Below are 13,681 nucleotides of genomic sequence, written 5' to 3'. Positions count from 1 at the left end.
TTATGTTACCTTGGAATTACAAGGTTTTATCTGACATGATTGTCAAAATTGAGATATTCACATTTCCTTATTCTGTGACAACTTTAATACACACCTTTCAGTGCAACTTGGCCTCATCATCAGTAATATAACCTGGGGTCATCAGGTGTTTCGGGTCATTCCACATCAGACATGCTCGTCCAGGCGACTATGCCGAGGGTGATCAAGCACCCAGCTGGCTTGTGTCCAAGTAGATTATGTGGTCCAAGGATCACCCCGCTTCATCCACAGCCGTCTTGGTGCCTTCCTTGTGGCATCAGTAAAATCCTGTAATCCCAAGGAGCTTGAGTACCCTGCAGAGAGTGACTAACCTGCGAAGACCTCTGCACCCGACCTCAATGGGCTCACACCGGGGTCCTCCACCAGGTTGTCAGATAGTAAATAAACTAAGTGGATAATGTGCCATGAAGAGCTTGATTTCTATATTTATTGAATTTAATTGTCATCATTGTTTCTACGAGTCAATCGAGTGTGTGTTCATTAGTTACGACCCGTTGAACACGGGTTTAAAGATGCGCTTATACAAAGTAGTTCAACCATCATCATGTAATCTTTAAATTTAAATTTGAAAAGTATTTATTGCATGCAAATTTGCCATAATCAATACCAGAATCCCTAAAGTAACTGAGAGATATGAAGGCCTGGAGAGGTAAAGTAATAGTCTCACAAGTCAAATTTAAGAATGCAACTTGACAAATCGGAAAAAGTACTTCCTATGTACTATAGTGTTATTACCCTCGGGTGTGAACAAGTGATTTATGATGCATTGCCTCCTTTCTTGTTTAGTCGTTATTGTATGTTGTTCAATAGTCTGACAAAATTCAGAAAAGTCCTGCATACCGATGGATGTAAACATACATACCGAGGAAAGAGTTTAAAACAACAACAGTCAGTGTGATGACCTTCTCTCTACCGAATATGCAACTTGAGTCATTAATATGCACCAGACTCCTTTAAGAAAAGCTGGTAAACATGTTGACAGATAAGATCCTGATTAGTATTCATGGTGGTTTCGGTGTCTGGAGGTTCAGCTAATCTTTGTTTATGTCTCTGTGTTTTTATGTGCGTTTGTGCAGAACTCAGGTCTGGAGACGGAGAGCGTCAGGACTCTCGCTCACAAACTCGGCGCCTCGGCCAAAAATCTGCAGAACTTCATTTCCGGCCGCCGCCGCAGCAGCCAGTCAGAGAGCAGGTCTTCGCGGCGGCTCCCCAACGATCTGCTGACCTCCGTGGTCGACCTCATCACCGCCGCCAAGAGCCTGCTAGCCTGGCTGGACAGGTAACGTGTTTACAGGTTCTCTGAGATTCTCTCTTTGTTGATGAGTTAACTTTTATTACGTCAACAGGATAACTACTTCTTATATGGAAAGGTGCCGGTTTGATTAATAACACAATGACAATTTGATGTGCTTTTCCTACTGTGACATGTCAAAATATCTTCTTTGAAAAAGGCCCTTCACATCCACACAGGTGTTTCCAGATGTAGTGGTTCATTAATGTGACGCCAGATACAACAGTTTGTTGAAACTTCTGTAGTTCTTTTCACCAAAGTGGGAGATATTTTCACTGAAATTCCTGATATCTCTGACTTTTAGTAAGTACAACAAGTTTTGTATTTACATAGATGTATTTTAGAGCTGAAACTATCAAATAATTGACTGAAATTAATAAATCTTTAGGCACATTTTTTTATTTTTTATCATTGATTAATTGTTTGAGATAAGATAAGATAAGACAAGTTAAGATGTAGCCAAAAGTGGCGAGTCATTTTTTGGCTGGAGTGTCAGAGGCCGCAGAGGGTCGGTTTTTACAGCGGTGGCATCACCTATTTCTCGCTTAAAATGTTTTCAGAAGTAGATTTTGGTAGATTGTTGACGCCATGTTGTTTCTTGTTTGAAACGGCGAGCAGAGAACCAGGGACCAATCAGGTGCATTCCACGAGAGGGTACGTCACCACTTGAGCGGCCAGTTGAGTGGAGCAGCGCGTCCCCCTAGTGTCCTCGTCGGACCTGGTGGACATGTATATACATTCTAACATTTCATAGCCTAATCAAGTAATCCATCAATCAAACAATTAGAGTAAATTAATCATTATTTGCAGGATGTATTTAATGCTTCATGTGGAAACTAGAGTTATAGATCTTTCCTCTGTTGAAGTCTGTTGATCCGGCGCCTGTAAAAGTTTGTTTTCTCTTTCAAAGCTCCAACAAAGCAGAACAAACTCTCCTGCAGCTGTTGGTTGTTGACATCTTTTGAGAAATATGTTGTTTTTCCAAAAGGAATAATGTCAGACCTTTTTCTCACCGTGTTTCTCTGTCTCTCTCCCTTCACTCTCTTCTCCTCTCTGTCACTTCATTTATTCATGACTCGACACGATCTCCTGCACACGACACGCACGTCAGATACAGAACCAAAAGGTCTTTGACATCGGCTTCTTGAAATGCCGCTCACCCACATCTGTCCTTTGGCCATCCAGACACACAAAAGCATATAGAGCCACGTCCACGAGCAGAGCAGACCCATAGAAACCGCCCACGCACTTTGTACCAAACACACACTTTTGCAGACACACACCCACATCTGCACGCACTGACACACACTTATGCAAGCGCACGCGCGTTCACCCACTCACGGTGATGCAACTGTAAATGGCAAAGCGACATTGAGAAAGTGATAGACTCAGCAGAGCCGGAGCTTCATGCTCCCTATTTTTCCATTTCTAAGACATATCTATGTGTTCAGACATTGTCAAATGCTCCTTTTTATGGTTTTATCCTGCATATTACAACATGACAAACGGGAAGAAAAGCACATTTTCCAGCTGTGTGAGGGCACACCGGGAAATTTAACATGCATACAATCCCTCCAGAGCTTTTATTTCAAGGAAATTTCATCTTGTAAAATTGATTTCTACTGCCTAAGAATAGCAATGGCAATAGCGAGTAAATCAAGCTGTATTTGAGCTACGTGGTGTTGAATTCACTAATGGACCCTAACGATGTGGAAAAAGGTTATGATTTCCAAGCATGTTGGGCTACAATCCGTCTTGTATTAATACCCACAAACTGACTCCTTCCTAGAGGTTTTACACCAGCAGCAAGTTAACATAAAGCATGTTAAAACTGAGCTTTCATCTCCCCCTGATTGCTCGCTATTAGACCTCTCAGGGATGTAGGAAAAAGTGCAACATCAATTCAGCACTCAGGCAGCAAATGTACAGCATATTCTAGTTTCTCTCTAATGACTTGAGAAGACATTTGGCAACCTTTTCATGTATGAAATAGCATCGTGGGTACAGGAGCACAGATCATCTTTTCCCTGCCTCTGATACTCCGATGTGTCCTTATATATACACTTTTCTCTTCCCCCCGTGGTGACAAACACCATTTGCAAAGGGCTTTACATCTGTCTGGGAGAAAAGTGATGTTATCATTCCACAATTACTGAGATTCGCAGCATTTCTTGTTACTTTGAACTCTCCACTTCCTCTTTATATGCACTTTTGAAAGCACCTAGCTATGAATTAATAACTTGGCCACAGAGACTACTGGAGACTATGTGTGAAGTATTTTGCTGATAGCGTAAAAATGCTGTAGTGGTTCTTTTAAGTTTTTGTATTTTTAACCAATGTAGTGAGTGAGAAGACTTTACATTTGTCATAAATATATCAGGGATAGGGCAGAGATCAATACTACCCAGCGGGCTCAAAACTGATAATGTGATGATATTTGATGTACATTTACTCAAGTAATGTAGCCTTGACTTTTATATTATACTTCTACTCCATTACATTTCATACCCCCCCCAAAAAAATTAAATAAATAAACAAACAAACAAACAAATAAATAAATAAATAATTAATTTATACATATGTTATTTATTTATTTATTCATTTATATAATTATTATTATTCCCCTACATTTATTTAACTAGTTCCTTTTCAGATTACATAAAACACATAGAATACACAGTGGTTCCTAAAGTTCATATTAATGTTTTTTTGTCACTTATAATTGTTTATATTTGGAAGATAATCATGCTCTAATTTGTGGAATTACAGTTCCCATCATGTTTTGGGAGATGAAAACAGGAAGCCAGGAGTCAGCTATGAGCTACAACGGATAGAGCCCCCGTTTCTTTTGCTTATATTTGTTCACATTTTGGCAATTTAGCACTATAAAAAGTATGCCGAATTAGCTATTAGCAGGTTTTGTTTGCATTTCACTCGTTAAAGTACAGACAACTATCACTAAATTACTTTTATACTGAAGAAAACTGAAAAACGTGATAATTCTTAGGCAAGTTCGGGAGTTAGAAGGAGCGTCTTTTTTCTATGATTTCAAGCGGATGTATGGGCGTTAATTCTCGATGGACATCAGATATAATGATATACTCGGAAAGTGTAAGCCACACTGAATCTAAAAATAAGTGTTTCTTGTCTGCGTGTTCAGATTTGACTTAGTTGTTGGGTCTCCAAATTGCCTTTTAAATGTTTTCCGAGGGTTGTTTGAGGGTTTGAGCCTGACGGTTAGCAAACAGTCTGTGTAGCCTCAGGTCCTGCGTATATATAGCACACAGCCTCAATAATGGTGACCCAAATCACACACACACACACACACACACACACACACACACACACACACACACACACACACACACACACACACACACACACACCACAGATACAGCATACACCAGAGGCTGTGGCCGTATTTATATCTGGGTCTTTAGAACAATGAAGAAAATTAATGGTGTTTGTCTTTGTGTGTGTGTGTGTGTGTGTGTGTGTGTGTGTGTGTGTGTGTGTGTGTGTGTGTGTGTGTGTGTGTGTGTACTGTTGTTCATTTCATCACTCTGGTGCAACCAGTGGTGGAAGTGCACTTACTCAATTAGCCTGCTGTACTACAAATCTAAAGTACTTGTACTTTTCTTTCCATACTACTTTTTACTTCTACTCCACTACATTTCAGAGGGAATTATTGTACTTTTTACTCAACAATTATCTGATCTTTTATGTTCAAAACATATGAAGACCTTCTAAAATATGATGCTTGTTATAAATTAAACAAGTACAGCCGAAACAATTAGTTGATTAATCAATTAATCGATTGTCAGAAAATGAATTAGATATTATTTGTTGTTATTTGGATAACTCATTTTCATGCAAAAACATTTTCGTAGTTCAAATGTGAGGATTTGCTGCTTTTGCTTTTAATTGTTTTAATAGTTTTGATAATTTTGAAGCATTGTGATTAAAGGTGTCACTTTGGGCTCTGGGTAATTGTGACGCCATTTCTCACTATTTTCTGAATTTTTACAAACCAAACAATCAATCGATTAATGGAAAAAATAATCAGCAGATTATTCCACAAGGAAAATAATCATTAGTTGCAAAACATTTAAAAATATGCTCCACCTCAACCAACTACAACAGTAAAATCCTGCTATTACATGAATGCATGAGTAATAATTATAACAGTAACAGGGGCATTTTCTGCATTGAGTTTCTCTATTGTTAATACTTTAAGTACATTTTTTTATGATTATACTTACATACTTGTACATTTATATACATTTACATGTACATTTATATACATATATATATATATATATGTATATATATATACATATAGAACCAAACAAAGCATTCAAATACTGATTTGGAGGTTGATTACCATGGCAACAGTCGAAGCTTCGACGCACTCAGGTCAGCCCTTCTAATAACAGAGTATTTTTTACAGTGTGGTATAAGTACTTTTACTTAAATAAATGCTCTGAATACTTCCTCCACCACTGGTTGCAAACATAATGTACATGTATGTCATTGAGCCTGAATGTGCATAGTGTTATTATGATGATGACATTGTCTGCATTAGGGTCGGTGTCTCTTTGTGTCTGTACGCATCATCATTAGCGCCGCATTAGCTGCAGCATGTTCCTTATCGTTAACACCCTGTTCACACCTAAATAGTCTATTGTGTTACTATGTGCCCGGGGCCTCATTTATAAACATTGTATTGGCACAAAAAAAAAGGGGCTTTAAAGAGCCTCTCCTCTCAGGAAATAAAGGGTGCACACTTCAGTGAAAACAAACATGTGGGAGACTTTGGGGATTGATGGTGCCGGTGGCAAAGCAGCATAATAAATCCACACAGTGGTCTAATAACCCTCCTCACACTGTTTATTTCAGTCAACAGCCTAAACTGTGCCTTTTTTGGTTTGTTGCCAGAACCTGGATTGAAATGACAAGTAGTCTATATAATGTGTGTAAATTGTAGCACTCAGGACAGAATGGCCTATTTACCTGGTTATGCTGCTTCATTCATCCCAAGCTGTGTCCCATTTTCCTCTGTGGAAGAACATTACTGTCGTTGAAAGGAAGCCAGACGTCAGGGGCAGTTTTCTCCTGCGTCCTCTGAACGTACCTGTAAAGGTTTGGATTTCTGAGCTGGTACTGTTTTGTCTTATTTTTGAGCTTTATTCTTGAAGTTGCCTTTCTTATATTAGAGCTATGACCCACAGACCAGCCTCAAACAGCCTTTTTACATATTGTTGAAGGACACTAATGGACGTTACATGAATCATTTTTGAGTAATTGTATCAGTTAATGGGGTTGCTTATGAAGTCAGGAAGAAAAATGCATGTAGGTGAGCATTTTAGTGTGAACACTTCTTCATTCAAGTGTTGGCATCAAGCACAGTTTTATGAGTGATGTTGCAGAGGCTCATTCGTTCTCACGGAGGTCAATTATGACAGCAACATCCATTTGTTGAAGCTCCTCCTGTTGCGGCGTCACTAAAAAATCCCCAATTTGCTTCATCTGAGGTCCATCATCTTAACACTTAAAAGTTAACTACATTCATGACTTGATTTGAGAGATGTTTATATTCTTTTCTATCACAACAATTAGTTTATTAATTGACTTATTGATCCACAGAAAATCGGTTAATCATTAAAGTGATTTTTATTTTGCAGAAATGCCACACATTCTCTGTTTCCAGTCTCTTAAATTTGAGGATTTGCTGCTTTTATCCATTTAACCTTATTGTTAATTGGATATCTCGGTGTCACAGCAGCACAGTGGGCACTGGTAGTACTGGTATAATGATTAGTTTTTAGGTCTTTAATTACCACCTTCCAGTTACTAACAAGTCACAACAAATACTGAAAGCCTTGGTTGCCAACAACAACACAAGAGGATTACTGTTGGTTTCAGTTCATTTGTGTTAAGAAATAGATGGAAACAAATGAAAAATAGTTTATATGGTTTAGAAGACACGCCTTCTTGACGCTTAACAACCAATCAATTACAAATGACAACCTTTGACTGCGACAACAGTTAGTCGGAAAAAGAAACAAGCAATTTAAAGACACCAGAAGAGTGTTTTTCATCATTTTCTAACATTTAACAGACTAAATAAATAATTCATTAATCAATTCATTGAAAATGAAAATAATCGTCAGTTGCAGCGCTATATAACATGAAAGTATGTCAAAGGAGAAGCACAATAGGGGTGAACAATTTTGGAAAGAACATCTAATTGCAATTATTTTGACTGATAATGCAATTGCGATATGGTTTCCAATATTAGAGCGAATAATCATTTTTATATCATTATTCTCATTTTCATTGATTAACATATTAAAATTATTATGGTTTGATTTTTGCGAGGATCTGTACCAAAACAAATATTTTTTCTTAAATATGTAGAATATAGGTTGTAGTCCAGGAAATCTCTTGCAAAGATTGCATTAGGCCATAGTGCAATTTCTTTTCATTTTTTACATTCTTTTGTTTTTGCATTTTTCAAGCCTTTATTTATAGGACAGTGGATAGTCTAGAAAGGGGGAGAGAGGGGGGGGATGACATGCGGAAAGGGCCACAGGTTGGATTCGAACCCTGGCCTGCGGCGGTTAGGACACAGCCTTGTGGGCGCCCGTTCCTCCAACTGAGCTACTGGGGCGCCCAGACCATAGTGCAATTTCAATCAAATTTCGATTAATTGTGCAGCCCTAAACCACTAAGGTCTAAACCACAACATCACACTCTTCGTTAAACATATAAATATAGATAGAAAAGCTCTGATAACAGTAAATACCTATACATCATTTCATATGTGGTCACCTGCTTATGATTGATAACATTGTGTTAAAGAGTATAGCAAAAACAACACAAACAACAACATTTAAGTTAAATGACCTCACTTTACTGCATGTTTTAGTTTGTTATACTACTAATGCGACTTCTTTGATTTATAACGCACATACAACGTCACAGATTCACTCATGAATGAGTCGTAAAACTACTTCCTATAAATGTGTGTGTATGTGTGCAGTGCACGCCCAGTATCTGTCTCTCTAACAATGCTCCTGTCCATCTGCTCTGCTCTGTACGTGATCTAATGCAGCAGGAACATTATAAGACATACTGCTGTGTTATCTGTTCCTCCCAGGTCTCCCTTTGCTGCAGTGGCAGACTACTCAGTAACCCGAAATAATGTCATTCAGCTCTGCCTGGAGCTCACCACCATTGTACAGCAGGTGTGTGGAATTGTTTGTGTGTGTGTGTTTTGAAGGCTGATAGCTCTTATTCTGCCATGGTTGTCATATCCCCCTATGAACGGTGTGTGTGTGGGTGTGATGCAGCAGCCTCAGACTCTCTGCATCCTCGAGCGAGACTCGATTCTTCGCTATTTACGGTCTGTCTTTTGTATGACTGATGTGTGTGTGTGTAAATAAAAGATAAATGTGTCTGTTTGCGTGGGTGTTGTTTTCTTTTTATCTGCGAGGGTATAGAGTGTGCAGGTGTAGGGTTCAGTAATGTGAGGCCCAGACAGTATACAGAGCAGTAAGAGGGTGTGTGCTTTTTGAGCGTTTGCAAGACAGGATGTTCTGCTCGCGCTACATTAAATTCTGCTTTTCCCTCAGGACTGTACGGTGTTTGAGACGGAGAACAAAATCCTTCATGTGGTGAGTCCTGCTTCCTCAGCCAGCTGTCGCTTATTTGTTCCGTGTTGATGGGCGGCGTCCTGTTTTTTATTTTTTAAGATCTCACATTCCCTCACTCCAGATTATTGTTTATTCCACAAACACAGAAACTCCAGCTGGATCTAGTATTTGACTAAATCTCAAAAGGAACATCTGGAGTATTTTAAAGTCATTTTAAAGAAATGTGTTTTCTTGCAGGAAGCTAGATGAGAAGATCGATATTATTCTGTTAAATATGAAGCTATACAGTAAAGAAGTGATTATCTTAGCTTAGCATGAAGACAGGAAGCAGGGGAAACCAAAGTCCAAAGTTCCAAAACACACCAATAACAGCATGGCACAGTAACTTCCTGTAGTCTTGTTGTCAAACAGAGTTTGCTAGGCGACCAGTGAGTACAACAACATGCAGGTTTTGTTGTCTGAACCAAGGCAGCAAACTTTATTATTCCTTTCAACCTTGACAAAGACAGCGCATGCCAGACCCACTCCTTACCTTTCACAATAAAAGCCCTAGACATATACACTGCACAACTGTTTACCAGAGGTCAATTCACTCAGAGCATTTCGCTGAAAGGAAACTCAATAAAATAGCTTACAGTCCTCAGACAGACTGCCAGACACTCTGGGTCAATAGGATCTCGGTATTTCGTGTCCTTTCTTCGTCACTCCCCCCAGTGTGTAAAGGCCTTTAGAGGTGCTGCAAGTCGTATTTTTTAACTTTGGAAAGAGCTACCCTAGCTGTTTCCCCCTGTTTCTAGTCTTTATGCGAAGCTAGGCTAATCACCTCCTGGCTCAAGCTCCGTACTTCATGCTGCATTCAAACAATATCGCCAGAATGCGAGGAAAAGAAAAACCTCCTGTTATTCCGACTTGGGAACATTATCACACTGATAGCCTTGTAGTCACATCATTTAATAATTTAGCTTCTTTTTTCTAGTGTTACATATTTAAGCAGCAGTGTATGACACCTTTTGAATTTGCTGAATTGATTGTATTAGTGTTAATTTTATTTAGATCTATCTACACTACCAGTGATGGTGGTTTTGCAGCTATTTTGCCAACGGTTTATTGACACTTCCCGTAGTTCTTTTATACTCAGTGGGATGCATCGCCGCTGTCTGGTATTCTCGGAAAAAGACTCGGAATTACAACTCGAAAGCTGACGTGTTGCTCGTAATTATGGTTTAAACGTTATAACTGAGGCATAAGAGACATGTGGTATCGATCTTCTCATCGAATTGTTGGCAAGATGGCAAATAAACACATTTCCCAAAAAGTTAATTCCTTTAAATGATTGTTTCAACTTACTTCTAGCGGTATAAAGCCATGCAGCTAGTTTTGGTTTCATTTGTCCAGGACATAATCGAGATATTCAGATTTTTAGCTTCTATACCAACACAATGAAAGTAAACGACATTTGAATAATCCCCCTTCCAGTTTAATAAATGTCCCTGTTACTGTGGATCAGTGGTTCCCAAACTAGGGGGCAGCTAAAGTTTAATTGACCATTTTCACAGCAGTCATTTTGACTTGTCAAACACAGGTGTTACTAATACGATCATCAATTACTGTATTGCATTGCAGTAATTGATGGAACGAAGCCATTGTTAATGTTGTTAGTACCACCTGTTCTTTTCCGGTTATGTCAAGTCGAAATGTCCACCGTGAAAAACGTCCGTGACTCTGATTCCTCTGGGAACGACAGAGGGCTCTAATGCTGGAAAGGCTGTCCACATTCATATTCAGCAAAATGTCATGTAAAGTATGTAAAAGTGGGGAGAAAATAAAAAGTGGTGATGCTCATGGAGCAAGAAAATCTAAAATATGATGACGCTTATCACGCTCCAGAGTTCACTCTCAGTATGGCAGGAAGCTTTATGTCTTTTTTAAATGTCTCTTTAAAAAGTTTGGGAGCCACTGCTGTGGATTTTGCAGAAAATATACGCTGTCAGCTGTTTTTTATTCTAACTGCTTTCTACCCGGGAAATGGTCCCTAAAAACTGTCGACAGCAAGTTGTGTGGAGTCTTCTTTCTGCTTGTTTAATTTTTCAGCGCTGTAGGCACCACAATTAAATCCACCTCAATTCAGACACATATCTGGACAAGTAAAAACCAAAGCTATCCTCATAGCTGGATACTACTTGAGGAAAGTGAGAAACTGCGTTTGTAATTTAGGTGAACTGACCCTTTAAAGTGCTACAGGAAGCACCGGTAATAAACCCCAGCTGTGTTAATAGTGGCAGCCTCTAATTCTGAGCCATCGTATTTAGATTAGGAGGGAAAGTATGTTCATTTCCCCACTAAAGCCAAAGAGAAATACAGGAACGAAAGCTGTGGTTTATATGGATGTAATTTGGACAGGTTGTTTATGTTTTCACCTCTGTTTTCTAATAAAGCACCACCGCTGAACCTGTTTTATAAAAGCTCTGTGTGTCGTAACTCGTCCTCTCTCATTTTCTTCTTCTCCGGTAGTGCAAGACTCTGTCGGAGGTGTGCGAGCACATTGTGTGTGTGTCATCTGACCCGCTGGTTTCTCAATCGGCCCACCTCGAGCTGGTTCACCTCACCAACATCAAACCCTCTGAAGGCCTGGTAATGACTCTGTGTGTGTGTGTGTGTGTGTGCTGGACTTTAGTATCTTATAAACTGGCATCCTTCCTTTTGTTTGTGTGTATTTCAGGATATATTTTTGCTAATCCTTCTATGTGTAAAATGGCACGAACACTAAAATATTAGACTGTACGTTTACAGTAAATTACTGGTTACTAATTGAATAGACTTCAATGCAATTTGACGTATGTTTGGATTATAATTTTGACAAGTTCGTATGTTTTCATCACGTGTTATACAGACGTTTGTTTTATACACGTCTAATAATTATGTTGCGATTTTTCCTCTAATCTGAGCGTTCGCGATGCCTTAATAAATGAAGGTTTATCACCGTCGTGTCCCTTCAGTCTTCCCCCGTCCAACACAGTGCCCAGATATCCCTTATCCAGACATCTATACATATTTGATTGAATCATGTAAAGTGTTGTCTGTAAATAACCAACATGTTAATAGCCAACTGTTTGATCTATAAACTGAGATTTAGTTTGAGACGACAGTCTGATGCTTTTATAACGTTAATGTTTGACTGTATTACTGCAGCAGCAGTCATACTAAGTGGTGTGAAAGCCTCGGTTAACCCGCTCCACAACAGCTTTTCATCATGTTCTCTCCTGTGACAGCGAGTTTCTTTCCCCCGAAAGGGAACGCAGCCTCGGCAATGACGCCATGCTGGTCTGGTCTATAGCTCGGAGCCATAAAGCCCCTCAATTATCTCTTTTTTAAGGACATGGCAGGGGAACAAATCTGAGATCAGCGTTTTTTGATTTATTGTTGGTGCAACCAACTACACAGCAACCCTGCAGCATAGTGTTATTACTATTACCGGCTTGTTTAAAGTAGAACTTTAGAGACATGTCTATGACGGACACAGGATTGTTTTACCCCTAAAGGGGGCGTGGTCATGTGAGCCTTTACTCTGGATGACGTATTGCCGGTCTGATATATAGTATAGAAATCTCCCTGAAAGACCCCTGCATTGATTTCACAATACAATTCTGAGAACAATATTGTGAGATATCACAGTTAAAGCCTGTTATGTGTCAATACTAGTGTCATTTATTGTGAAATATTACAGTTAAATCTTGTGAAATTCTGGATATAATTTACAGCGTAAGGAACCTATAATTTTAGAAATTAGGATTCTTTAAAGTTCAATACCACCTCCCTGTCTTACTCTCTCCAGCTTAAATGTTAAAAATGTGATTACATGTGTGAGAGTGAGGGTGTGTGGGTGTGACTATGGACAACAGGAAACATTCAGAAATCAGTTTTATTCACATCCAAACATAATGCAGTTATGGGCAGAATCTCCACAAAAGAGGATGGACAACAGATCCTCCTGCAAACACAGAACCAACAAACCAAACAAAACACATTTGATGTTTTTTGGGCAGATTTTTAGTGCCTGATAATGGTGTTATTGCATAAGCTACTTTTACAAGTTACAGTTTCCAACACATTGAGAGACTTATAACACTGTCAGATAGAGATTAGCCAGTTCCAATTTGGATCCGGTTCCCCCGGTTGGCAAAATATCTAGTTGTTAAGCTCCGCCGCTAACAGATATCATATCAAACATTTAATGTGTCCTCACTCTTAATATTAGACAGACAGCAACAGGAAACATGTAGGTAGCAGCTTCTCATTTTTAGCCAACTGTGGCTGGTTAAAATGACAGACATCACCGGCGGCAGATTTACATCAGCTGCAGCTAATTAATGCTAATTCAGTAAAGTTTGGCTGTCGGTGTGCTCTCTGCAGCTGCTGCATGCGTTCAGCCAAAGATTGTTTGTGACCTCACGACAATTTAAGAATTTAAATTTCGACTCATATCCACATTTGAATCTGATCAACCGGTAGCCGAGGTGTTTCATGAATTACAGAGGGCTACAGCTGCTGAATTAATGGGTCTGATACGTTTAATTAACATTTCATATATTCTGCTGCTCATCTGATTTTCAGGTTGCATGTGCAGATTGTGAATATTAATTAGACTGCCACTAAAACCTGTAGTGTTTCTGGCTTCTCAGCCATCAAAAGGTGA

The 13,681-nt window shown here is 39.1% G+C and overlaps 1 protein-coding gene across 3 annotated transcripts in view; it reads left to right on the top strand.

Moving 5' to 3' along the window:
- Positions 1–13,681, top strand: part of cnksr2a (connector enhancer of kinase suppressor of Ras 2a) — a 75,928-nt gene that overhangs the window by 17,992 nt on the left and 44,255 nt on the right. For all 3 annotated transcript variants that reach the window (XM_074622180.1, XM_074622179.1, XM_074622182.1), the window contains exons 3-6: positions 1,116–1,318; positions 8,493–8,580; positions 8,968–9,009; positions 11,500–11,619. In XM_074622180.1, coding sequence (XP_074478281.1) covers positions 1,116–1,318; positions 8,493–8,580; positions 8,968–9,009; positions 11,500–11,619 — 453 coding nt within the window. The remainder of the gene's footprint in view (positions 1–1,115; positions 1,319–8,492; positions 8,581–8,967; positions 9,010–11,499; positions 11,620–13,681) is intronic.

This window comes from Sebastes fasciatus, chromosome 21, assembly GCF_043250625.1.
Source record: "Sebastes fasciatus isolate fSebFas1 chromosome 21, fSebFas1.pri, whole genome shotgun sequence".
Classification (NCBI taxonomy): Eukaryota; Metazoa; Chordata; class Actinopteri; order Perciformes; family Sebastidae; genus Sebastes; species Sebastes fasciatus.
This window is presented reverse-complemented; position numbering and strand designations above follow the sequence as displayed.